The following is a 26492-nucleotide window of genomic DNA, read 5'->3' as shown; positions in this document are numbered from 1 at the left end:
GAGGTGGCGGATATGTGGAACAGCCTCCTAGCAGAGGTGGTAGAGGGTAATACAGTGAGGGGATTAAACACGCATGGGATAGACATACGGCTCCTGAATCTAATGCCGGCAGGTTCTAGGGTTCTATGGCCTTTAGAGGTTAGGAAGGTATATATGACTCCTATAGTTTACATATCCTTCGGTCCTCTCCCTAGGACGGCAGCCATGGCAGATCCAGACACCGACGGGCACAGCGGGAACGTATCAGACCCAAATGATGCCAGCGGAGAGGAGATTGCAGACGGCCGTCTGCTGGTGACCGGAAGCCTCGGAGGACACGGAGACGGTGACTGTTACTTATATGTAGGAAGCAGCGATCTGTCGGCAGGCAGCGCGTTCCACGCTCTCTGAATCATACTTTCCCTTTCCTTCCAGTTGCGCAGGGAGAGGTGAACCCTTCGCCAACTACCATCGATGAACACGTAGATCTGGTAAGAATGAGACAGCCTCTGAGAGCATCAGAGACAGCATAACACGACAGTATCAGAGACAGCGTAACACGAGAGCATCAGAGACAGTTATTACTCGATTTAACCCCCCTCTCTATAACTCCTCCTATTACTATTAGCCCCGCCCTATAACTGTTATTGCCCCACAGACTGATGAATACCTTGCCACCTTTCTCTCTCCAGAAGCCGAATTTGAAGCAGCGGGTGGTTCTGAGTCACATGAGGGCCGAGTTATGGACGGCCGAGCTGGACGCCGCTCTCGACCGGTTCGCCTCGGACGTCACGCAGCAGACGCTCTCGGTGTACTTTGACCCTCACTGCGGGCTCCGTGTAGAGGCAAACATGCCTGCGCAGGTACTTTGTATTAATTGAGCTTAATAAGCCATCTTGACAGGGTACATACCCCTTCGGGAGGAGTCCCTTCATCACGATGTCTTTGTCCTCCCCACAGGACGTGGACCAGCTTGTGTATTTTATCCGTAAAGATCGCTCCTCCCTGACCCCCGAGAACCTGGAGGACACGCTCCAGTATGGCTCCGCGAGAGGCTCCTACACTGTGGCCCTTCTGCGTCTCATGAATGGGATCTACGCCCCGTACATATTCAGTAACACCTCATGGCTGGAGAGCATCCGCAACAACTTCTCCGCTCACGTGCACCGCTTTTTAGCCGCCCTCACAGGTGAAAAGTGCTTTTTTTCTCTCCTTTATTCTATGTTATCTCCATGTTCTAGAGCCTTTCTTCACCTTTTCCTTTTCATTGAAATAAGGGACGCCTTAGACAGTCTAAACATCACAGGTCATCTTCTGCCTCCTCAGGCAAAGTTTGGGGCAACTTAGATACCTGTCAGGCTTCCCCCCCCCTCCACTTACCGCATCTTCACCTCGCGTTCTCCACCCACAGACACTCGGTACAAGCTTCAGGGACACACTGTCCTCTACATCCCTATGGAAGCCATGGACCTAGATCCTCAGGCGGCCATTAAAGACAAGGAATTGGTGCAGAGACTTGAAAGTAAGTAGGACAATACTCAGTCCGTCAAAAAGGATTCTTAATTTGTTACTAAGGCTCTAGAACCTTCTGGACACTAAAAAAAAGGAGTAGACTTGACGGTTGTTCCTTTCACAGCCGCCATGGTCCACTGGACGCGGCAGATCAAGGAGGTTCTGAGCGCACAGGAGGCCGTGGAGATGGGAGAAAGTTCAGGACCTCTTGAGGAGATCGAGTTTTGGAGAAGCAGGTGCATGGACCTATCAGGCATCAGCCAGCAGCTGGACAAGCCGGGGGTCAAGCATATCGAGCAGATCCTGGAGCTGGCCAAGTCCTCTTATGTAGGACCGTTTCAGAAATTATCCAAGCAGATCCAAGTGAGTAGATGGGACACGGGGGGGGGGGGCGTTGGTGATGAATGGATTATAATGCGTGGGGGAGCATTGTGGTGAATGGGCGTAATGAACAATGGTGGCCATGTTTGCTTCTTGGTTTCTCTTAATCGGTCAGGGGATACAGTGAATTTTTAACCAAACGTTCACCGATCCTAGGAACTTAGTGCGATGCCTCGACTCAACACACTATCTCTCTGTGCAACCCCTATTATCTCCCCAGGACGGGTCGCTCCAGGCACAGTCCAACCTCACCTTCCTATCGTTGCTGAAGGCACCATTCGAAGAGTTGACATCGCTCAGCTTGAAGGACATCCCATCAAAATTCCCACATCTCCTTAGCTTGATCCGGATCATCTGGGTCAACTCTCCCTTTTACAACACCAGGGAACGGCTCACCTCCCTCTTCCGCAAGGTCAGAAAAAGCAGCAGTAGCAGACGTCATCAATCAGACGGTTCCTCCTAGAGTTCCTCCATGTTTTTTTTTAGAAGGGCATAAGGGGAGACAACTAGTTATGGCTTAAAGAAAGCCACCCTCTTAACCCCCCCCCACCAAAATGCAACAACTGAGCGTTTTAACCAAAATGAAGTCATTTTAAGAAACGCCGTTGTTCGTGGAACTGACCTGCACATGTTCCTTCTCTAGGTGAGCAACGAGCTGATCCGCCTGTGCTGCCGGCAGGTCTCCCTGGACCAAATCTTCGACGGATACGTAACGTCGAGTAGAGAGATCCTGAACGAGTGCATCCTGTGCTGCGCGGCTTGGAAGGAGAGCTACCTGAGGGCTTCCCAAGTACATCAAAGGTCCGGGAGAGCACACAGCATCCCCCCCCCACATCTGCTGCTAATGGGAGGTGTTAAGGGTTAAGGTGTAGGACGCAAAAGAGCAAACGCCACTCGCTCCACTTAGAGGTTAAGCGCCATCCTGGATGCCCACTGATCAGCGGTGGCTTCCAGAGCCTTCATTTGCCCACCTTAATAAATTTACATTAATATTGTCAGCTGGGGGGCATGTAAAGTGCTGCCCCCTGCGGTGCGTTGGATGTATGACAGGGGTTATACATCCCGCATCCTCACGACACATATTTATTTCACATGATGCTGAGATGTGTGCCGGCCGGCACCATGTGAAATAAATATGTGCCCTGGATAAAAATGGCCGACGTCGGCAACCTGCCCCCCAGCTGACAATATTAATTAAATATTAATACGGCAATATCATTCTTTTTCTCGTTATGGCATTAACCAATCAGTGCCTGTGACAGACAGGCAAGTGAATAATAATAATATATTATTAATAATATATATATATTAATCATTATTATTAGTAGTAGTAATAATAATAAATTATATTATTATTTAATAAGAAAAATATTAATGAAATCATTTATTTCAGTATTAATGATGTTTTTAATGCTGCATTTAGGTATACAGGGGTCAGGGCTGATATCTCTGGCGTGTGATCCAAAAACAAATTTTTGGAATTGGGATTTTTTTCTAAATTAACCTAATCTTGGAAATGTATTATTTGCTTTTTATTTTTTTTTCATTTATTTTTGTATATATATATATATAAATAAAGTTTTTTATATATATATATATATATTTTTTTTTATTGCTTTAGGTGCGGATAATTATTAAGCATGTTTTATGTTGTAGGTTTTCACAGACAGGGTGGGTTTTGGATCACACGAGCATCTTCGCGCAGGTGGACGCGTTTATACAGCGCTGCAGAGATCTCCTGGAGGTACGTGTGTGAGGAGCGTGAGAACGGGGGTCACCGGGAGGGTGACCCATACGTGTTTGCAATGTATATGTTTTTAGTTGGTTTGCTTTATACACGTAGGCCTGTGTGCGTATGTCAGCCCGTGTGCCGTGTGTACAATTCAGTCTGTGTGTTGTGTATACATATCATCTCACGTGTTTAGGTCAGTCTGTGTGCCATGTTCCGTATGTAAGTCTGCTCGTGTGCCGTGTATGTCAGCCCGTGTGCCGTGTGTATGTCAGCTTGTGTGCCGTGTGTGTGTCAGCCAGTGTGCCGTGTGTATGCCGGCCCGTGCGCTGTGTGTATGCCGGCCCGTGTGCCGTGTGTATGTCGGCCCGTGTGCCGTGTGTGAGCCCGTGTGCCGTGTGTATGCCAGCCCGTGTGCATGCTGGCCCGTGTGCCGTGTGTATGTAGCAGGCTCTGCGGCTGGAATAGGAGATAATAATTATAAGGATGAGGAATTATAAGGATGATCCTTCGCCCGGCTTCTGTCCTTCTAAATGCCTTTCATGCCAGCGGTGGGGGCGCTGTTAGTGGTCGCGGGGCGCGTTACCATGGCGATGGATCGCATGACGGGCACGTCTTCCCGTGACCTGCAAGAGCGAAGAGCAGTCTTTGGGCAGCTTAACCCCTTCAGTCTTCACGGGCTTGGCTCTGAATATAACCGGCTGTGCGTCTGTCTGTCGGCCCCGACGGGTTCAGTAATAATACAATAAACATTTCCCCGCTGTTAACCCCTTCTTGTCCTGTATGAAGAAATACACACAAAGGACACCACTGGGAACCAGTAACCTGGCAAAGATGGCACTGGGGACACGTTATAGTTATGAAGCCGGAAATAATAACCCCATCGTGGTCCTGGCTGGTTAGATCCGCCGTACAATCTTTATTAATTCATAATAGAAGGATTTAAATGCGAGCGTCTCAGGGGGTCCCGGCCGTCACGGAGAATAATGGGCCGCCCTGCCGCGCGCCGGCTGATTGCAGAGAGAAATCAGAGCTCAGCAAGTAATCAGCGGCAGAGCCCAGTGGGAACGGCAGACACGCTAAAAGATCCACGCGTGTAATGCACCGGCAGGCGGGGAGATGGGGATGTGTCCCGGCAGATGGGGCGATGGGGATGTACTGGCAGACGGGGCGATGGGGATGTACCAGGAGACAGGGCGATGGAGATGGATGTACCGGCAGATAGGAAGATGGGGATGTACCGGCAGATAGGAAGATGGGGATGAACCGGCAGATAGGAAGATGGGGATGTACCGGCAGACAGGGATGTACCGCCAGATAGAGAGATGGGGATGTACCGCCAGATAGAGAGACGGGGATGTACCGCCAGATAGATTTACTGACATACAGGGAGCTTTACCAGGAAAAAAAGGAGACATACCGGTCACAGATATACAGGCATCTGCATCGGCAATCAGAGAGCAGCACCTGCAGACCAGGAGACAGGGAGAAGTACCGGGAGACAGGGCGATGTACCGGGAGACAGGGAGATGTACCGGGAGACAGGGAGATGTACCGGGAGACAGGGAGAAGTACCGGGAGAGAGGGCGATGTACCGGGAGACAGGGAGAAGTACCAGGAGACAGGGCGACGTACCGGGAGACAGGGCGACGTGCCGGGAGACAGGGCGACGTGGCGGGAGACAGGGCGATGTACCGGGAGATAGGGAGAAGTACCGAGAGACAGGGAGAAGTACCGGGAGACGTGCCTGGAGACAGGGCGACGTGCCGGGAGACAGGGCGACGTGCCGGGAGACAGGGCGACGTGGCGGGAGAGAGGACGATGTACCGGGAGACAGGGAGATGTGCCGGGAGACAGGGAGATGTGCCGGGAGACAGGGAGATGTACCGGGAGACAGGGCGATGTACCAGGAGAGATATACCAGCCAAACTGTATACACAAACCCTACATAGCCACCTCAGCGCTTAGTGAAAAACAAATCTCTGATTATAAATGGTGGGCGTTTGCCGCCAGGTTTCATGGGCAAGCAATTTTCTGCCTGCTTTCATCTGTACGGAGCAGCAAAATGTGCAACAATACTTACGGGGAAACTTTACTGCAAACATCTGTTATTACATCTGAGAAAATTGCAGTTTCCCATAACGCCGGCTTTTAGCATGTAATCTCCTGAAACAGCTAAAGATCTGGAAGGAAGGTCTCCGGCAGCAGTCATCCTGCTCTCAGGGTATCTGCTGTAGTCTACTCTTTAACAGCCAGATGTCACATTTTTGCATGAGCGCTCTCGAACCTCCTGCCGCTCTTCCAGGTTTGCTTGTGCCAGCAACAGTTTGGCCGCTGGGAAAATGGAACACAGACCCCTCTCCCATGCTTCCCTGGGCAAAGCGGCCCTCAGATCACCCGAAGCCTGCTGGAGATTGAGGAGACCTTTCATAAGAACCTTCTTACCCTTAAGTCTGTGAAGAAGACAATCCTGGATGTGAAGAACACTTCATGGCACGAGGACTATAACAGGTATGTTGGGGACGAAGTGGCATGATTGGCAAAAGTTGGCCACCAGTATTCTCATATCTCCATGAGGTCCTCCTAGTAAAAAGGCCAGATCAGAGTGGGCATAGCAGGCCAAGTTAGTTACAAAGTAGACTTGGCACCAGGAGCCACAAGGACAGCTGGATAGCCACCACTCGCAATGAGGGACCACCATGATGGTGGAGCCTTACTCCGTGACATATGCATGTAAGACATGGGCCAAACCGAGTACATTCAAACAAGACCTGGAACATTAGGAAAGGACAGAAAAGGCCTTGGCTGCCCACGTGATGGACACGCATAACTATTCCCCTTCCTTTCTATCCCGATCTTCCAGGTTTCGAGCTGGCGTCAAGGACCTGGAGGTGATGATGCAGAACCTGATCACAACAGCCTTCCAGACAGTACGTGGTGTGGAGCACGGAGTGGAGCTCCTCGACGTTTTCTACCATCTGTCAGCCCGAGAAGTAAGCGAGGAATTGAAATTATATCTGAAAAACAATTGGTGGGAAGGAAAATAGAATGAAGAGCGAAGAGGTTTTTGGCTCGGGATGCCGGGGTGTACGACGACGCGAACCCTAGAGATGGAATTAAACATTTCTGAGATATGGAGGCTATTAGTGCGTGTCTTAGTGTAGCAGGGACATGAAGCATTGGACTTGTTTGGAATGTTGACCAGGGGATCAGTAGATGAAGGGGATTAAATCAGGCACATAGGTGAACACATGGCTTGGGTCAGAAGGTGATGAGGACTCGGAGATACATGTGTTGGGAGTGTTAAAGGAGACTCTCAGGCCAAGGAACAAGAGATCCGAACATTTTCACTTTGCTAGGTAGGGTGGGTCGGCATCTTAAATGTTCGGCCACAACGTGGAGATGGAATTTGGGGCTATTAGAAACAGAAACCTTGAGTGCAGGAGACATATGAAGCTGACTGCATTGGGATCTGGAGTACTTAAGTGGAGATCTGGAGTGGTTACGATTGGATCAGGGTGGCACGGGAAGACTATATAGTCTGGGGGAGGCAGGGAATTTGGTGTTTGTCATCTGAAAGTGAGGAAGAGAGAAAACAATGATGAATAACTGGATTGGGATACAGTTGGAAGGTAGGGTAGGGTGTAGGGAATCTGGGGCCTGTTTGTGGTGGATAATAATCAGTAAATTGAGCGGTACTCTTCCAGGCCATAAAGCGGACATTTGATAAGAAGACGGTGGAGGTTTACGAGATGTTCAAGGAAGAGCTGGATCTGGTTAACAAGGAGCTGGGAAAGAAGATCCCTACCGTGCCCCGGCACATGTGCCGATATTCCGGACAAGCACACTGGGTCCGCTTCCTAAGGCGCCGCATTGACAGAGCTATGGAGGTAAGGGCCATGATAGGTAGCTCCACGTGGGCAGGAACCTGATGAAGCAGCTGGATTCATACAACCTCAGTAGCCCTGTCTTTCAAACACTTGTTTCAATGCTCCCTTTGCCCAGTGTCTGTCTAATGCCCACTTCATGCCACGTACCGGTGCCGGTGAGGAGAGCATGCAGGAGTACCAGCAGCTGGTGCAGAAGCTGGATGAACTGGTGAGAAAGATCTTCACAGAATGGTCCCAAGCAGCAGACAAGCAGGCTCTGAAGCGGCTGGACACCCCGCTCATGGCCCGCAGCCAGGAGAAGGTCGGCATGCTGGACCTAAACTTCGACAAGTACGTCCACGGTCATCTACTGACCTCCCCCGCCCAGGCATGGGCGCTTGTCTATGAGCTGGCACAGCAGGCTTCTGTATCACTGTCTGTTATTTAATGGTGGTTGTGTCAAATTAAATTATTTTTAGCAATTTTCCCAGAAATCAGGACAACCATAAGATATAGGAAGGGAACGGGGTTTCAAGAGTACGCGTCACAAGAACATAGCAAATACAAAGATCAGTTGTTGGGTAACGCGGCTTATGTAAAGCTCCTCAAGCCATATGTGAGCCAAGCTAGACTCGTCCACCACATGTTGGGGAGAACCAAGACAGGATGACCCCAGGGGGCATTTCTCCACTCTTGGCAATCTGGACTTGTGTCCACACTACCCAGCTACCTCAGCTATAAGGAAATGTTTGTGGGTGACCAATCCGTCATGTTCACCAGTGTAAGAATGTCGAGTTGGGGAGAGTGAGGATAGTCAGTGTCGGATCTAAGCCATTAGACAAGCACTGTGTTGATTCTTATATTGAACTGGTAACCTCACCACTAACCTAGACCTAGTGGCCCTATTCACACAAGTTCCATTCTTGTTGATTTGACCAAGGTGGCTCAAAGTGAATCTGAAGGCCACCTTCACTTTAGTTGGACTTGATCTACCTTAACCTATCTTGGCTGCGATCTTGTAGTGAGGTTCATGGCCTTTAAGTGGTGAAGTTGCCTTTATATCCATATCCAACTTGTCGCTGAACCGACGTGCGTTCCTTCTTCAGGAGTCTGCTCAAGTTGTTTGTTGAGATTCACTACTGGGAACGGCTCCAGTTCGAGATCCCCCACTACCTGGTGGAGATTTATCAGAAGAAGGAAGATCTCCGGAACCTGCGGGAGAATGTGCTTCTGGTGGTCAGGGCATACAACAGGTAGGACACACTGGGTCATTGTTATCATAACTGGAGCTGGATCCCACCAGCCTCCGTAGCTTGTGTGCTTAATGGTCTCCGGCTCAGTGTCTTCAGTCTCCAGGTGGAGCGGCGTTTGGTCACGTCGTCTCCCCACGCATTTTATACTAATTCCTGCCCAGGCCACGCCCACTCCCCACCCACTTCAGAGTCCAACTGTGGCTAGTCCTGCCTCTATGGATGTCAGCCCCACCCCCTTATAAAAGCCACACCCCATCGCTCCATTAAGTAGCTGAGATCTGAGTACCGAGTGTGTGGACGGGCAGACCCTTTGTCAGCGTTTATCTCCTTTACAGTCAAAAGAACAAAGTATCCCCCATGTCTGTTTAATTGTTTAGGATTATAGCTGCGCTGTCCCCCGAGGAGCGGAGTTTGTTCAGGGAGAGAATACGCTTCTTGGATAAAAAGGTCCAGCCTGGTCTCACCAAACTGCACTGGTCATCCAAGGGGATGCCGAACGTCTTCATAAACGAGTGTCTGATGCACGCAAGCAAGGTAAGGGCAGGAGCGCACCACCGTACAATCACCATTCTGGGGGAGACGGCCTCTGCCCTGCGTAGTCCAGAACGATATATCTTTCTCCTCTCTTCTTCTCTTATTGAAGCATTCTGTAAGAATCTGATTCTCGGCATAACAGGGAACCACCTCTGCTCAGGGCAGCTGGCCAAGAACTACCCCCAGTAGGACAACTTCCCTCACTGTAGGGCAGTTAGCTGAGTGGGGAGAACTTCCCTCTCTGTAGGGCAGTTAGCTGAGCGTGGAGAACTTCCCTCTCTGTAGGGCAGTTAGCTGAGCGGGGAGAAGTTACCTCTCTGTAGGGCAGTTAGCTGAGCGGGGAGAAGTTACCTCTCTGTAGGGCAGTTAGCTGAGCGGGGAGAAGTTACCTCTCTGTAGGGCAGTTAGCTGAGCAGGGAGAAGTTACCTCTCTGTAGGGCAGTTAGCTGAGTGGGGAGAAGTTACCTCTCTCTAGGGCAGTTAGCTGAGTGGGGAGAAGTTACCTCTCTGTAGGGCAGTTAGCTGAGCGGGGAGAACTTCCCTCTCTGTAGGGCAGCTGGTTTTGTGGGGGAAATTCACCTCCCCTTTAATAGATCAGCTTGGGTGGGTTGACTTGCCCCATGTGTAGGAGAGTCACGAAGCCCTGACACCGTTACCTTCCTTGATCTACAGATCCAGCAGATTGTGGATAATTTCAAGCTTTCCAACCTGAACATCACCCGCTGCGCGCGGCTGATCAGCGAAACGCTGCTGCTCCACATTGACGGAAAGAGGGTCTTCAGAGATCTAGAGTTCCAGGAAGTACAGGAGGAACACCGGAGGAGCGCCCAGAGCCGGCTGCAGAACCTCCACGAGGAGATCTGCAAGGTCATGAGGTCCACTTATGAGGTCTTCAAAGCTGATGGACCTGAGGTACAAGTTATGGGTGTTTCTTTCTCTGTCTGTGTTAAGAGCTCAGGTTTGAGAGTAGAGCCACCAACGTTAGCACGTCCGTAACGTGGATTCATTTCCGGAATTAATTTAACTATTAACAAAAATATCCACTGTCTGCCCCTACGCTTTGGGGTTGTGTGAGAACATACTATACGTCAGTATACCCCAGCTCTGACCGGTCAGTTGGCTGTCTTCGCAGATCCAGCAACACTGGATGAATTACACTGAGAAGATGGATCGACTGGTGGAAGAAGCCTTCAGACTGAACATCAAATGGTCTCTTCAGGAGCTTTCAAAAGCCATCAACGGGGATAGCAAAACCACACAAAGCCCCCTGTTCAGGGTTATGGTCATACTGCAAAACGACTTCCCCGGAGCAACTGCCGAGGTAAATGAGGAATAGCATCAGGTGGAATCCACCGTGCCCCGGTGTCATTCCCCTGCTTCCTTCCGGGTCTCCAGGAGGTGTTTTCTCAGACTGTTACTCTGTCTATTTGCCCCATAGGTGGAGTTCTCCCCTACCCTACTGCAGCTTGCGACCATCGTGAACAGCGTCTGCAGTGAAATCTTCACCACGGTGTCCTGTTTTAAGAGGCTGCCGGATATACTGACCTGGAAGAAATCCCAGAGGGAGCCTATACACAGCATTGTGGGTAAGAACCACATAAATGCATAAATACATATATATGCAGCTTCACACATGGGAGGATCCACACCAGGTACCTGTATATGTCTTCTGGAACCACTCCTGATACACCATATGTACCCCTATATACATTATGTCTCAGGAAATCACTTTTGGGGAACTCGATGGACAGAGTGACCTCCTCGTTAGGTTGTCTGGGGTGTTTTCAGTGCGTTGGGCCATAAATAAGAACCTGAACTGATTATTTTTGATCCTGCAAAAAAAGGTTTGCTGAGAATTCTAGATCTTTGGGTTGTTATTGACAAAAAGTTATTGAAATGCAGCTTCCTTCCTTCTCATTCTATAGAGAGAGACGAGGAAATAAAGAAGATCCAGGCTCAGATCAGCGGGGGTATGTCTGCCAACGCGGCCCTTCTGCAGGCATACCTAAAAACCTGGGACCCATTCAAGATGATCTGGGAGTTGAATAAGGATATGCTAATTCGCCGCTATCAGCGCCTCAACCCAATGGTTTCTTCATTTGATGCTGACATTGGTCGGTAAGATATCAACTAGTGAGGTGACGCTCTCGCCTCCAAATCGGTTTCAACTATATGTATCTTCCAGCACTCCCTCTCGCTCAGTTAAGCACGGGTCCTCTCTTTCCCCTCCAGTAGACCGGGTTTCCTCTGTGTCTCTGACACGGGTCCTCTCCTTCCCCTCCAGTAGACTGGGTTTCCTCTATGTCTCTGACACGAGTCCTCTCCTTCCCCTCCAGTAGACTGGGTTTCCTCTATGTCTCTGACATGGGTCCTCTCCTTCCCCTCCAGTAGACTGGGTTTCCTCTATGTCTCTGACACGAGTCCTCTCCTTCCCCTCCAGTAGACTGGGTTTCCTCTATGTCTCTGACATGGGTCCTCTCCTTCCCCTCCAGTAGACTGGGTTTCCTCGGTGTCTCTGGCAGACACTGGCTCTCTCCTTCCCCCCCAGTAGACTGGGTTTCCTCGGTGTCTCTGACACGGGTCCTCTCCTTCCGCTCTAGTAGCCCGGGTTTCCTAAGGAGCAGTTGTGTTACAGGTACACGGAGCTTGCCAACAACGTTCAGAAGCAGGAGACAGTGCAAACCATCCAGTTTGTGTTGCTGGACTGCAGTCACCTGAAATACGCCCTGGTCCAACACTGCCACGAGTGGCAGAACAAGTTCACTGATCTTCTGAGGCACATGGCGACCGAGAAACTCATGGAACTGCACTCGTACCTGAAAGACAATGCAGACAAGTGAGTTGTAAAGTGCCAATATTATGGCTTCCCTTTCCTAATATATCATCCGTATATCTGCGACCTTACAGGAAATGGCCAAAATCAAACTTTGGCCGATAAAAAGCCTGCTGCCCAAAGCTCGTCTCCTATGTTTAAGGTACCCCCTGTGCTTTCAAATGAAATAACAAGATCTGTAAAGCAGCCATGTAATAATAAGTGTTCCCGCCGCTTCAACAGAATGTTACATATTTCCTTATCCTTATTCCTACTTCCTCCCGGGTTCTCCCCCTCTCAGAGTTATTCAGCCTCCCCAAACTTTGGAGGAGCTGGCTCGCAGTCTAGAGCTCTACGATACCCTGCAGGGGGAACTTTCCAAGCTGGAGGGACAGATCATGCCCATCCACGAGCAGTTTGCCATTCTGGAGAAGTATGAAGTTGTAGTAGAAGAGAATGTAAGTTATCTTTAATTCCCAAGCACTGACTCTGATGTACTTGTTTTTCACATTAAATGTGTTAATTAGGGGATGATGGACATCTATTCTGTCACCTCAGGTTCTGCAGACGCTGAGCTCTTTGAACGGAGCGTGGCTGTCCTTCCAGCAGAGTCTCGTAGACGGGGAGTCCATGCTGAAGAAGTACAAGGAGAAGTTCAAGAACAGCCTGATCCACACGGCTGAGGAGTTCAAGAAGAAGACCCGCTCAATGCTGGAGGAGTTTTCTGGCAGTGGTAGGTGGCCCTGTGACGGACTCAGGCCCTATCTATGTCTGCCTTTTGGGTCTGTGACACTTCCAGTAGATGAAGACTGAGAGAGACCCGTCATCTCGTCATCTCTTCCCACATTATGTGATCCCAAGCAGAAGCCCCCCGAGTCCTCGTCGCTCTGCTCTTGTTGTAGAGACGGATAATACATGCGTGGCTTTTTCCTCAGGTCCGTTCTCCAGCTCGGTGGGCTGTGACCTTGCCTTGGAGCAGATCGCTATGACCCGTCAAACAATGAACACATTGAAGGAGGAGGAGAACAGCATCCGCTCTGGACTCAGCATGTTCAAGATCGAGCAGCCAGCGTCCAAAGACCTTCAGGCCCTGGAAAAGGTGAGGGAATTAAATGGACAATTAGCTGGAGCGATCAAACAACCCAAAGTCTCCATCCAAAGCCCACCACCCGCTTCCTTTCTTCGTCTGGTTCTCTGCCTTTTCTCTCATCCCTTATGTTTGTGTCCGCTCCTCCTCTGCACTCTCCTGCCTTCCTCATGCCTATTAATTCCCCCAGGACCTGGACTCCATCCAGTTGGTATGGGAGGCCACCCAAGAGTGGAAAGAGCACTGGGGTGAGTGGAAGTCGGGCCGCTTCCTCACCCTGAAAACCGAGGTTATGGAGAACACGGCACAGGGCCTGTACAGGAGACTGACCAAACTGAGCAGGGAGCTGAAGGTTAGTCATACTCTGTACCACTATATAAGACCATGAAGAGCCTCAACTGATTAACTGCTGGTATATATTCGCAAGGTCTGCATATCATATGTGGTGGCCACCCAAATACATCTGGAACATTGCAGACTCTTATACAAAGTGAGTAAAAGAACAATTCTCCACCGAAAGTCAATCATAAAATAGCCAAACCTAATGTACGTATCAGCTGTACATAATGTCCGAGTGGGACACCCCCAGTTTGACTGAGTCTGAGACTGAGTGGCCTGTAACATGTAACAGGCGTGTAAATATGTAACAAGTAAACTAGTGAGTGGTCCCCTTTGTATCAGCAGACCCCCATTGCAGGTAATTCACATCATTACTGCTCCCTTCTGACAGGATAAAAACTGGGAGGTGGTGGAGACCTCGAGGGTCCGTATCGACCATTTCAAGAGAACCATGCCCCTTATTTCCGATTTAAGGAACCCAGCGCTTCGCGAGAGGTAAGAACCGCACGGCAGCGTCAATATGGCGTGTGAACAGGTGGGCTCCCTCCTAGGGACACGTTTAGGAGTCACCCCGATATATGTATTCATTCCGCCAAGCGGGAGGACAAGCCTCTAGACGACAAGAAACGGGTGAAAAGATTTGGGAGACGGTAGGATCGATCCACTAAGTCGTGGAGCTTATGAGTTGCCTTCTAGCCAGCACCCTCCGGTACATAGCAAAGTTGAGGGAAAATACATTAGTCTGTCGAGATTACTGAGTGTGCCCCTAAATACTCAAAGCCTTCTCAGTACCTGCAGTCACATCCTCCCGTGGCAGTGGATTCCAGAACTTTAAAGCCTTCACTGTAAAGACCATCCTTCTTTATAGTGAAGATGGAACCGTGGCCTCTCTCATCTTCAAAGATGGCCGCTTGTTATCTGCTATGTCTGTGGGGTGAAGATTCCTTCTGCAGCTGTCTACAGACCCTGAATATATTTGTCTTTCGTTAGGGTCTCATTTAGCGAATCCCTCATCATTACCCTTATTCATTGTGAAGCTCTTCATTGTATTCTCTGATTTAATGATATTGTTCCCAAAGTTCTAAATGAGACCCGATGTGGTATTATAATAGCGCTTGGATGTTCTTCTAGCCTAGAACCTTCAGCACCAGACAAGGGCCGACCAGCCATTGTCTACAATGTGTCTAATATGTTTCATTTTTTTTTGAAGTAATGGAACTTAACGATGTGCAAAATCCACAGGCACTGGAATCAAGTGAAGAAGGAGACACAAGGGACGTTTGACCATACAGCCGAGGACTTCACGCTGGAGAAAATTGTGGCGCTCGGACTAGATCAGCACGTGGAGAAGATCAGCGAGATATCCACCGCCGCCACGAAGGAGCTGTCCATCGAAGAGGTGACGTTAGCCTAAACTGTTCTCCATCCTGAAGACTCCTTGGACTGAATGTCTATCATCTTGAGTCCACTTTAGGCTTGGGAGGTCCTAACATGCGCTGTGGGTTCTCAGATGGTCCTCACAGAATAACCAACTTAAATATAATGTCCGCAGGATGGACCTTCTGACCGTTGAAAGCACCAGTGCTGTATTTTTGCTTTATTTTACTCGTTTAGTCTGGACGGCGAGGTTATTTAATGTGTGAACGTTCGGAAGCCTCACCAATAATTCATACTTTCAGGCCCTCGAGCATATCTCGAAGACCTGGGAGGTGACCGTGCTGGACATCGTGCCGCACAAAGACAAAGGCCACCATCGGCTGAGGTGAGTCAACACTGTGGGTTTTTTTTAAGTTTTCAAGAAAAAATGGAGAAATGCAGATTAAAATATAATAATAAAATGATTTACTATAGAAACCTGGAATCTGCCAGCAGGTCGGCCCCATCCGGCCCCCCGTCTAGTTGCCCGTTTCTCCTGCTGTAAAGACTCAAACCTTAATAAGTCGTTGGTCTTGTCTTAGATTCAGGCGCCGTATGTCTATCCCATGCATGTTTACATTCCCTCACTGTATAAATCTCTACCACTTCTGCTGGGAGGCTGTTCCGCATACTTACCATCCTCTCAGTAAAGTAAAAAATGGTTAAACAAAATATCTCTGTCCCTTTACTGTTGATCTGCAAACTGCTCCATGGACTGATTCTGCCCCAACTCTTTTTAATCATCTCATCCCCATCCACCACAAACATTATTGATCCTCTTTTGATGTTATCCACCCTATTTCCTGCCTCCGCTTCCCCACACTGTGTATTCCAGAGCTTCACTGCCCTCGCTGTGAGGGCGCTTTTTTATTTATGGTACAAGCGGGTAGAACGTGCTACATAATACAACAGGCGTAATGGCGGAACCCCTGCATTAGTATATCATCGCATTATTTTCTGATGGACCACATAGTCATCGAGCTTATTCCGTCCCTTCAAACAGAGGGACCGATGAAGTCTTCCAGGCGTTAGAAGACAACCAAGTTAGTCTCTCCACCATGAAGGCGTCCCCTTTTGTGAAGGCCTTCGAGCACGACGTGGACAGATGGGAGCGCTGCCTGTCTCACATCCTGGAGGCCACAGAGATGATTCTTACGGTACAGAGGCAGTGGCTGTACCTAGAGGTGAGTGAAAAAAAAACTGCCCAAATGCCCCACACGCGCCCAAAATGCCCAGGAGAAATCCAGTAACGTAAGACACGCCAAGCCGTCCGCGAGAGACTTCTTCTGACGCCTAATGCTTCTTCCAGAACATCTTCCTGGGTGAGGACATCAGGAAGCAGCTGCCCCAAGAGTCCGCAGAATTTGATGAGATAAATATGAGTTGGAAAACAATAATGAATCGATTGGACAAGGATAACAACGCCCTGCGCGGCACCCATCACCCAGGTATGCAAGGGCCAAGGGTTAGAGAGTGGCACAGGCGGAGGTGGTTCCACAGCCGCCGCTCGGCCCGTGAGATTGTAATACAGAATGACCAAAATTAATCATCTACAGCAAGACCCAGGGTCAAGCTAACGGCATTCTACCATCTTCTAATTGTCACTTTTATCATTCCAAAGGACTTCTGGAGAAGCTGGGTGAAATGAACAGTGTCTTAGAAGGAATACAGAAGTCTCTGGATATGTACCTGGAGACCAAACGTCACATCTTCCCCAGGTTCTACTTCTTGTCCAACGACGACCTGCTTGAGATCTTGGGTCAGTCGCGGAACCCTGACGCCGTCCAGCCACATCTGAAGAAGTGCTTTGACAACATTAAGTCGCTGAAGATCCAGAAGGTAATCTTCCTTTGGTGTTGGTGGCTAGACTGCGCCGGGTGCTTTCGCATAGACAATGTCTTCACCTGTTGTTTCTCCGTCCCAATGGTAGGTTGGAATCGGCAGCAAGTCTGAAGCAGCGGGCATGTACTCGGCTGAGGGGGAGTACGTGGAGTTCACACACCCGGTGCTGCTGGAGGGTCCCGTGGAGGTAAGAGAGGGCACCGTTTTTCTGGACTTTATACCGCGTGGCACAGAACGCCGCTCACGTTGCCGACGTCTTGCAGGCCTGGCTGTGCGATGTTGAAAGGACCATGCGTTGGACGTTAAAAGACCTCCTCAGAAACTGCAGGCTGGCCCTCAAGAAGATGAGCAGCAAGAGGGATAAGTGGGTGAAGGAGTGGGCAGGACAGGTGAGTGGAAGAAGAGGAGACACAAACTATATAGCTTGTGTCTGAAGCCTTGGGCAGTAGGGGCAATCGAGCCTCAGCTGGAACAGAACTCTTTAGCACCTGCAGCCCTCGGAGGTCTTCTCATCACTTTCCCCCTCTATTTCACATACCGTAGGTCTGTCTGTCTCCTCACATCCTCCCACACCCCTACAGCCTGTTCTCACGGCCTTTATTCATCCTTGATCTTCTCCACCCCAGGTGCTGATAACTTCTAGTCAAATCCAGTGGACCTCGGATGTCACCAGATCTCTGATATCAGCCAAGGAACGCGCGGACAAGAAGATACTCAAGATCATGAAGAAAAAGCAGGTGGGTTATCCGTCCCGCTGATCGCATCTCACGGGCTCTGTGACATCGGTGAAGGTGAATCTCATAAAACGTGTCCCTCACGGGGGAAATGTGGAGAAGATGTCGCGTTTTACATAAGTAGATACAATTCTTCAAGGAATGGAAAGTTGGCGGCCGGAGAACACTTTCTAATGGTTTCCAAAACCCCCTACAGGTGTCCATGCTCAACAAGTACTCGGAAGCCATCCGTGGCAACCTGACCAAAATCCTGCGCCTGAAGCTCGTGGCCCTGGTCACGGTGGAAGTCCACGCCAGGGACGTCATTGACAAAATGCTGAAGAGCGGCTGCATGGACGTGGCTTCATTCGAGTGGCTTAGCCAGCTGCGCCTCTACTGGGACAAGGTCAGTCTAGAACCTTAGAACCCCAGGAGGACCTGCTGTATTATATTATTGTTACAAAAGATTATTATTATTATTATTATGATAAATTATTTGTATGTTCTTTTTGTGAATATTACACTCATGAATGTTTCTGTCGCTCTCAGGATCTCGACGACTGTCTCATTCGACAGACTAATACTCAGTTCCAGTATGGCTACGAGTATCTGGGGAACTCGGGCCGTCTCGTGATCACTCCTCTAACAGACAGGTACCTGACCCTCCCGCTGCTTGAAATATTCATCTTGTTTCATTGGTTCCTGGTATTTTCAATCCGCCATCGCTATCGGTCATGTGATATTTTGGGCGACTCCCCTTTCTCAAACACCACACTGACCTGATGCTTTATGGCGATGCTAATGAAGTCCCTTCCTCCATACGCTTTCAATAGGCAGAGTGTCTGACAGGGTGATTAAGACCGAGCTATTCCATTGTTTCCGACAGGGAGTATCCTAAGGAGTCAGGCCTAATATGGAGCTGCCTGGTTTAAAAATATATATTTTTTAAACCAATACTGTTTTTTATGGATTTTTTAAAATATGTTTAGAATATACACAGATGTTATTGCACCTTGTTACGTTTTTCAGGGAGACATGTTTATACATCTCTTCCCATGCACCATTTTGTCTTGCCCAGGTGTTACATGACCCTCACCACCGCTCTTCACCTGCACCGAGGGGGCTCTCCGAAGGGGCCAGCAGGCACGGGTAAAACAGAGACGGTGAAGGACTTGGGTAAAGCCCTGGGCATGTATGTCATCGTGGTGAACTGCTCCGAAGGGCTCGATTTTAAATCCATGGGCAGGATGTTCTCCGGCTTGGCTCAGGTGAGGACCGGTCATGTCCTGGCTTCCATACCCAGCATTCCCTTATTTCCTCGCCAGCCTCTCACCCGGTTCACCTTTCCTCTAGACTGGAGCCTGGGGCTGCTTCGATGAGTTTAATCGCATCAATATCGAGGTCCTGTCGGTGGTCGCCCAGCAGATCCTGTCCATCTTGTCCGCCCTCTCAGCCAACGTAACCCGGTTTATTTTTGAGGGTCGAGAAATCAAGCTGGTGTGGTCCTGCGGCATCTTCATCACCATGAATCCAGGTGAGGGCCCCGTGTCCGAATGACACAAACCGGTCACTCTGACTGTGACTGAACTAAGAGAAGAATCCAAGGGTTCTAAATCATTCTAATAATCACATTAAATTCCTCCAACAGAATGTAGTAGTAATAATAATAATAATAACAATAATAATAATAATGATAATAATGCATCTAGCATAGCTAAAGATCATGTGATATTTCAGGTGGCTTAAACCCCACACTGAGCTGATGCTCTATGACAATGCTAATGAAGTCCGATCCTCCATAGGCTTTCATTAGTCAGAAAGTCCGGCTGGGTGATTAAGACCTAGGCATTCTATTGTTTCAGGCAGTGTGATTAGGAGTCGGGGTGTTTGTCTAGTAGATTGGGGCTCAGATAACAGAGCGAGGCCTCATACAAATAGCTGATTTTAGTTGCTAAATTTGCGTCCCTTGGCGCAGCAGGTGAGCGCAGGCCGATATTCGTAAGATAAACAACATTGTTAGTATTTCAAACACAAAGATTAAAAAAAATAGTCCGAAAGAAGTGAAAATCACCGGGTCAGCATTAATTATTTGAATTAAGAGATTTCTGCGGAAACAGCTCGCGGCGCATGGTTAATAAACAGACTCTGGGTACATCAAATAATGTGATTCCCCGCAGATGACATTTACCAACACTGCCCATGTTTAATTTCATGGAACCTCTAGTGACCCAGAGACCTCCTCTAGGTAACCTCCATGCACATGGGTTTTTTCCATGGGTTCCCCTGCAGACCTCTACCTCATGTCACTTTGCCCTCATGTCACTTTGCCCTCATGTCGCTTTGCCCTCATGTCTCTTTGCCCTCATGTCGCTTTGCCCTCATGTCACTTTGCCCTCATGTCACTACAGGTTACGCCGGGCGGACGGAACTACCCGATAACCTGAAGTCCATGTTCAGGCCCATCTCCATGGTGGTACCAGATTCAACACTCATCGCCGAGATCATCCTATTCGGGGAAGGATTTAACAACTGCAAGGTGACAGCATGGACTTCTTACCGTAACCGGAACTCTGCTCCTCTAACCAAATCCCACCGAAAATGACTCAATATCACAATATCTTACATTTCGTGTTCTGTTGGCAGAGGTGTTCTTCTCGTTGGCCGACTGAAGACCGCCGGCCGCAGGTCCCCTTCAAACCATGTCTTTGTATTTATATATGCGCTCTTATCTTGTAGCTTCTGGCCAAGAAGGTCTACACCCTGTACTCTCTGGCCATGCAGCAGCTGTCCAAGCAAGACCATTACGACTTCGGTCTCAGAGCTCTGACGTCGCTGCTCCGCTACGCTGGCCGAAAGCGCAGGCTGCAAGCGGACCTTTCCGACGAGGAGGTGAGAGGTGGTTCGAGGAAGTCTTTCGTTATGTAGGAAGGGTCGGGCCTCCATCCCCAGGGCTTGTGTCCGTGTCCCACGGAGGTTAAAGGCTGACATCACCCTGCACCCTTCTCCAAACTTCTAGGGTGTGGGCAACCAACTCATAGCTCTTTCTCTGTAGGTTCTGATCATGTCTATGAAGGACATGAATGTCGCGAAGCTGACCTCGGCGGACCTGCCTTTGTTCAACGGCATCATGCAGGACCTGTTCCCTGGGATCGAGGCGCCTTCTGTCCACTATGGCAATGTATGGAATATTACATCAAGGCATTAGACTGTTTCTTTGCCATCTGGTTAGAGGGATGGGGATATGGATGTGCATAGGCAGAAGATTTCTTAAAGGTCTAGTCCTCCCCCTTTACAACCGGCTTTCTCCCTGTGCGTGTAACTTATTAGTCCTCCCCGTGTCGTCTCGTTTCAGCTGCGGGAGCAGATCGAGCGGGAGCTGAGAGGTTCTGGCATGCAGGTCACCCCTTTCGCCGTCACCAAAGTAACCCAGCTGTACGAGACCAAGAGCTCCCGTCACTCCTGCATGATCGTGGGGAGGACCTGCAGCGGCAAGACGACCACCTGGCGCTGCCTGCAGAAGACGCTCTCTGCCCTCCACCGGAGCGGTGACACCAACTACAACCTTGTGCGGGTAAGAATGAAGAAGTGGAGCCTGATGGCTAAACAGCGCCACTTGGGTTACGTTGTAAGGAGGATCCGTGTTATAAGCTCGGTTCTACTGCACGCTGATACATCTCCATGCGCTAGAATGGATCCATAATACATGTTGAGGTTGGGTTAGGACTAGGCTTGGTTTGAATTATAGCCCACAGGACAATGTGTGGAGCAACTTACTCCTTGTTATGAAACTCTCTGATTGGTTAATTGTCTGATTATTATCTGCTCAGGATTTTCCACTAAACCCCAAGGCGGTATCGTTGGGAGAGCTGTATGGAGAATACGATCTTACAACCAATGAATGGACAGATGGAGTCCTATCCAGTCTTATGAGGACAGCATGCGCAGGTACATATTGGGCAGCCTAAGATATCTGTCCCCTGTATATACAGAGAGAGCGCAGCCCGAGCTATCTGTCCCCTGTATATACAGAGAAAGCGCAGCCCGAGCTATCTGTCCCTTGTATATACAGAGAGAGCGCAGCCCGAGCTATCTGTCCCCTGTATGTACAGAGAGAGCGTGGCCCGAGCTATCTGTCCCCTGTATATACAGAGAGAGCGCAGCCCGAGCTATCTGTCCCCTGTATATACAGAGAGAGCGCGGCCCGAGCTATCTGTCCCCTGTATATACAGAGAGAGCGCAGCCCGAGCTATCTGTCCCCTGTATATACAGAGAGAGCGCAGCCCGAGCTATCTGTCCCCTGTATATACAGAGAGAGCGCGGCCCGAGCTATCTGTCCCCTGTATATACAGAGAGAGCGCAGTCCGAGCTATCTGTCCCCTGTATATACAGAGAGAGCGCGCCCGAGCTATCTGTCCCCTGTATATACAGAGAGAGCGCAGCCCGAGCTATCTGTCCCCTGTATATACAGAGAGAGCGCAGCCCGAGCTATCTGTCCCCTGTATATACAGAGAGAGCGCAGCCCGAGCTATCTGTCCCCTGTATATACAGAGAGAGCGCAGCCCGAGCTATCTGTCCCCTGTATGTACAGAGAGAGCGCAGCCCGAGCTATCTGCCCCCTGTATATACAGAGAGAGAGCGCAGCCCGAGCTATCTGTCCCCTGTATATACAGAGAGAGCGCAGCCCGAGCTATCTGTCCCCTGTATATACAGAGAGAGCGCAGCCCGAGCTATCTGTCCCCTGTATATACAGAGAGAGCGCAGCCCGAGCTATCTGCCCCCTGTATATACAGAGAGAGAGCGCAGCCCGAGCTATCTGTCCCCTGTATATACAGAGAGAGCGCAGCCCGAGCTATCTGTCCCCTGTATATACAGAGAGAGCGCAGCCCGAGCTATCTGTCCCCTGTATATACAGAGAGAGTGCAGCCCGAGCTATCTGTCCCCTGTATATACAGAGAGAGTGCAGCCCGAGCTATCTGTCCCCTGTATATACAGAGAGAGCGCGGCCCGAGCTATCTGTCCCCTGTATATACAGAGAGAGCGCAGCCCGAGCTATCTGTCCCCTGTATATACAGAGAGAGAGCGCGGCCCGAGCTATCTGTCCCCTGTATATACAGAGAGAGCGCAGCCCGAGCTATCTGTCCCCTGTATATACAGAGAGAGCGCAGCCCGAGCTATCTGTCCCCTGTATATACAGAGAGAGCGCAGCCCGAGCTATCTGTCCCCTGTATATACAGAGAGAGCGCAGCCCGAGCAATCTGTCCCCTGTATACACAGAGAGAGCGCAGCCCGAGCTATCTGTCCCCTGTATATACAGAGAGAGCGCGGCCCGAGCTATCTGCCCCCTGTATATACAGAGAGAGCGCAGCCCGAGCTATCCGTCCCCTGTATATACAGAGAGAGAGCAGCCCGAGCTATCTGTCCCCTGTATATACAGAGAGAGCGCGGCCCGAGCTATCTGTCCCCTGTATATACAGAGAGAGCGCAGCCCGAGCTATCTGTCCCCTGTATATACAGAGAGAGCGCGGCCCGAGCTATCTGTCCCCTGTATATACAGGATGAGTGTGAATAATATGTCTTACCTGTAAAGCTGACACTCTATTTTTACGTTCTGTTTGTAAGATGACCGTCCGGATGAGAAGTGGATTGTGTTTGATGGTCCGGTTGACACTCTGTGGATTGAGAGCATGAACTCCGTGATGGATGATAATAAAGTTCTGACTCTGATCAATGGAGAGAGGATAGCCATGCCGGAGCAGGTAGTTATCGCCTTCCACCGGTAGAGTGGAGATAAAATTCAGTCTCCCATGTGTTTGTCTCCTTTCAGATCTTGGGGGCACCTAGGCACTAAATCTCATGCATCTCCTCACAGGTTTCCCTTCTGTTTGAAGTCTCCGATCTAGCCGTGGCCTCGCCTGCGACCGTATCACGTTGCGGGATGGTGTACACGGACTATACCAGCCTGGGCTGGAGGCCCTACGTACGGTCATGGCTGGAGAAACGAAACAAGGTATGAGGGGTGAAGAGAACGATAAGGAGACTCCATGGGACGAGCCGGTGGGAGAGTGTAGATGTAGTCTGCGTGACAAGGAAGCAAACATCAGGAGGAAGGCAGAAAGGGGCATTTAAACTCTTAAAGAGGCATCAAACTGTTTAGAAAGCAGCTCGTCCCGGGTAGATCTCAGACAGTACAGGAGCCAGCGGTGTCCAAAAAGCAAAGGCCGAGAACGCATTCCCGACATGGTCGGCCCCTGAACTGTCGGAGACGAACGGCGAAGACCAGGGCCGAAAAAGTCAGGCAGAAGATGGCATGAAGGTCAGTTAAGGGTGGTCTTCTTCTCAAATCCTAAGGAAACAAATCTGCAAACCTTAATTTAATTATAAGTAAGGCTTGCTTAACCCCTTAATGACAAAGCCCGTACATGTACAGGCTCAAAATGCATTGTTTTCAATGGGTTTAGGGACCGCCCATTGTCCTTAAGGGGTTAATCGTGAAGAAGAACAAAGTTGAGTGGCTCTGGAACAATGTGAAGCCTGGGATGTGAATAAAGATATCTTTATAGTACAGAAGTAACAATGACTCAGAAGGGGCACTATGATCTAAACGGTGAAGGCCACCGGTACGTGAAGGTACCGGCCATGGGTTTGGGCAGAAGATGTTCTGTAATGGGGCCTGTGAACTCTGCGCTCATGTTTTGCAGGTGGAATCCGAGACTCTGCAGCGCATGTTCGATAAATACGTAGACAGAACGTTGGAGTTTAGGAAATTAAATTGTAAAGAGCTGGTTCCTCAGGAGGACACCTGTGGCGTCATCTCCCTGTGCAAGCTTTATGAGTCACTGGCGACAGTGGAGAACGGGGTGAGTAGCGGGGACGCCATGGCTTCAGCTGCTGAGACCCGCTGTTTACCGGTCCTTTTTACCATGTCTTTTTTATGTTTTTGTGACAGGTGAATCCGTCCGACTCCGACAATTACAGCCGGATGGCAGAGCTGTGGTTCGTGTTCTGTCTCGTGTGGTCGGTCTGTGCATCCGTGGACGAGGACGGACGGAGGAAGATTGATAATTACCTGCGGGAGCTGGAGGGCAGCTTCCCAAACAAGGTGAGAGAGAGAGAGACCAACATGAGGGCAGGAGAGGACCCAGATCACAGATATGGTTGCAAGCTCCGGTCTGGTAGGAACCTTTTTATCGGTGGCCCAAGATTGTTTCTCTATAAACCTTCCAAAAAAAAGTACCCCAGGGGCTTCTCACAATGTTACGTTGCTCCAAATGATTAAATATACCCAGATATAAGTTCACGCCATCCTTACTCTTTTCAGGACACCGTGTACGAGTACTACGTGGACCCCAAAACCAAGAACTGGGCCTCCTTTGAGGACAAACTTCCCAAGAGTTGGAGAATCCCCCCTAAGTAAGTTGTCCTGGACTCCAGCCGTTACATTTATTCAATGGTGTATATATATATATTGCACATTTTTATAGAATTAGACGATTGCACAACCTTCTCTCTCTCCGCAGCGCTCCATTCTATAAGATTATGGTGCCCACGGTGGACACGGTTCGATACCAGTTCATCGTCAACTCTCTGGTATCTCACCAGTGGCCAGTCTTGTTGGTGGGGCCGGTGGGCACCGGAAAGACCTCGATTGCCCAGAGCGTCCTGCAGACCCTTGACCCAAGCAAATGGTCAATGCTGACCATCAACATGTCTGCGCAGGTACCCGACAACAGGCATGGCCTGCGTACGACCCAGTGCCGTCGGCTATGTGTGTGTTCCGCTTTGTCACTTTGTCATGTCCTTTGTTCCTTAGACAACCTCCAGCAACGTACAAAACATCATCGAGAGCCGGGTGGAGAAGCGGACGAAGGGCGTGTATGTGCCTGCTGGCGGAAAGCAGCTCATAACCTTCATGGATGACCTCAACATGCCAGCCAAGGACACGTTTGGGTCGCAGCCCCCTCTTGAGCTCCTTCGTCTCTGGATAGACTATGGCTTTTGGTACGACCGGCAGAATCAAAACATCAAATATGTCAAGGTCAGGCTCCTTTCCAGGACCACCCTGGGCTTTCTTTTTCTATTCCAGTATTCTTCTCTCTTATCCCCAGCCTTTCTCGTGGTCTACCTTGACTCTTGTTCCCACATCTTAGGGACCAATGTTTGTTCACAAATTCCAGGCTTGTCCTCCCTATGCAATAACTCACCGTATGACTTCTTGGGTCACGCACTCCTGCCGTTCCCGGTGCTCTAGACCTTTACACTTCTAATGGTTTCTTCTCTCCTTCTGCAGGACATGTTCATCATGGCAGCCATGGGTCCTCCTGGGGGAGGTCGCTCGATTATCTCCAGTCGACTGCAGAGCAGATTTAATCTCATCAACATGACCTTTCCGTCTGTGAGTAATCATATATAACCATATGCCCGAGGTGTATATTAGTACCATAGACTTGCGGAGGGAATCTAGCCAAGAGAGAATGTATCCAGATAATTACGCTCTCCAGCACTGTATGTGGACTTCCCACCAGCAGGTTGCTTTGAGGTTTAGTGATCTCGTTGAGTCGCATAAGCTCCAAGGACCTCAGACGGAATGTTCCGGACGATTCCTCTCTATTCTGTTGATGATCTCCTCTTTCCCCGCTGGGCGCAGGAATCTCAAATCAAACGCATCTTTGGAACGATGCTGAGTCAGAAGCTGCAGGATTTCGAGGAGGAGGTGAAACCAGTAGGAGAAGTCATCACCCAGGCCACCATAGAGCTCTACAACGCAATCACGCAGAGGTTCCTCCCGACGCCTGCCAAGATCCACTACCTGTTTAACCTAAGAGATATCTCGAAGGTGAGTGGCATGGACAGCACAGAAGGCAGAGAATCTCTCAGTAATGGGGGGACAGGATGGACAGGGAAGGTAGAAGGGGGGTTTTCAAGTAGTGCTTTGGGGAGGAGGACTGCTAAATGGTGGGCGATGACGTAACGTGGGTGGAAGGTGGTGTCCATAAGGTGTGCCAGCTAACCAACCATGGTATCTCGTC

The 26492-nt window shown here is 49.8% G+C and overlaps 1 protein-coding gene across 1 annotated transcript in view; it reads left to right on the top strand.

Moving 5' to 3' along the window:
• Positions 1-204: 204 nt before the first annotated feature.
• The window catches only part of DNAH2 (dynein axonemal heavy chain 2), a 43194-nt gene continuing 16906 nt past the window's right edge, over positions 205-26492 (top strand). The window contains exons 1-51 of the mRNA XM_053463908.1: positions 205-325; positions 415-470; positions 672-842; positions 940-1168; positions 1391-1501; positions 1616-1854; positions 2093-2284; positions 2516-2673; positions 3529-3616; positions 5907-6112; positions 6465-6594; positions 7309-7491; positions 7607-7821; positions 8577-8723; positions 9101-9257; positions 9930-10175; positions 10396-10578; positions 10696-10843; positions 11183-11375; positions 11893-12093; positions 12371-12527; positions 12628-12802; positions 13005-13168; positions 13347-13508; positions 13887-13990; positions 14738-14894; positions 15175-15257; positions 15915-16095; positions 16221-16359; positions 16533-16750; positions 16842-16940; positions 17017-17142; positions 17380-17490; positions 17684-17872; positions 18016-18119; positions 18545-18734; positions 18820-19000; positions 19875-20002; positions 20203-20355; positions 20519-20644; positions 20819-21037; positions 21294-21411; positions 23086-23222; positions 23336-23473; positions 24165-24323; positions 24413-24565; positions 24785-24876; positions 24984-25182; positions 25277-25501; positions 25754-25858; positions 26111-26299. Of these exons, the coding sequence (XP_053319883.1) occupies positions 205-325; positions 415-470; positions 672-842; positions 940-1168; positions 1391-1501; positions 1616-1854; positions 2093-2284; positions 2516-2673; positions 3529-3616; positions 5907-6112; positions 6465-6594; positions 7309-7491; positions 7607-7821; positions 8577-8723; positions 9101-9257; positions 9930-10175; positions 10396-10578; positions 10696-10843; positions 11183-11375; positions 11893-12093; positions 12371-12527; positions 12628-12802; positions 13005-13168; positions 13347-13508; positions 13887-13990; positions 14738-14894; positions 15175-15257; positions 15915-16095; positions 16221-16359; positions 16533-16750; positions 16842-16940; positions 17017-17142; positions 17380-17490; positions 17684-17872; positions 18016-18119; positions 18545-18734; positions 18820-19000; positions 19875-20002; positions 20203-20355; positions 20519-20644; positions 20819-21037; positions 21294-21411; positions 23086-23222; positions 23336-23473; positions 24165-24323; positions 24413-24565; positions 24785-24876; positions 24984-25182; positions 25277-25501; positions 25754-25858; positions 26111-26299 (8055 nt within the window). The remainder of the gene's footprint in view (positions 326-414; positions 471-671; positions 843-939; positions 1169-1390; positions 1502-1615; positions 1855-2092; positions 2285-2515; positions 2674-3528; positions 3617-5906; positions 6113-6464; positions 6595-7308; positions 7492-7606; positions 7822-8576; positions 8724-9100; positions 9258-9929; positions 10176-10395; positions 10579-10695; positions 10844-11182; positions 11376-11892; positions 12094-12370; positions 12528-12627; positions 12803-13004; positions 13169-13346; positions 13509-13886; positions 13991-14737; positions 14895-15174; positions 15258-15914; positions 16096-16220; positions 16360-16532; positions 16751-16841; positions 16941-17016; positions 17143-17379; positions 17491-17683; positions 17873-18015; positions 18120-18544; positions 18735-18819; positions 19001-19874; positions 20003-20202; positions 20356-20518; positions 20645-20818; positions 21038-21293; positions 21412-23085; positions 23223-23335; positions 23474-24164; positions 24324-24412; positions 24566-24784; positions 24877-24983; positions 25183-25276; positions 25502-25753; positions 25859-26110; positions 26300-26492) is intronic.

The sequence above is a fragment of the Spea bombifrons genome, chromosome 4 (assembly GCF_027358695.1).
Source record: "Spea bombifrons isolate aSpeBom1 chromosome 4, aSpeBom1.2.pri, whole genome shotgun sequence".
Taxonomy (NCBI): domain Eukaryota; kingdom Metazoa; phylum Chordata; class Amphibia; order Anura; family Pelobatidae; genus Spea; species Spea bombifrons.
The sequence above is the reverse complement of the archived record's forward strand: the minus strand, read 5'-3'. Positions and strand labels throughout refer to the sequence as shown.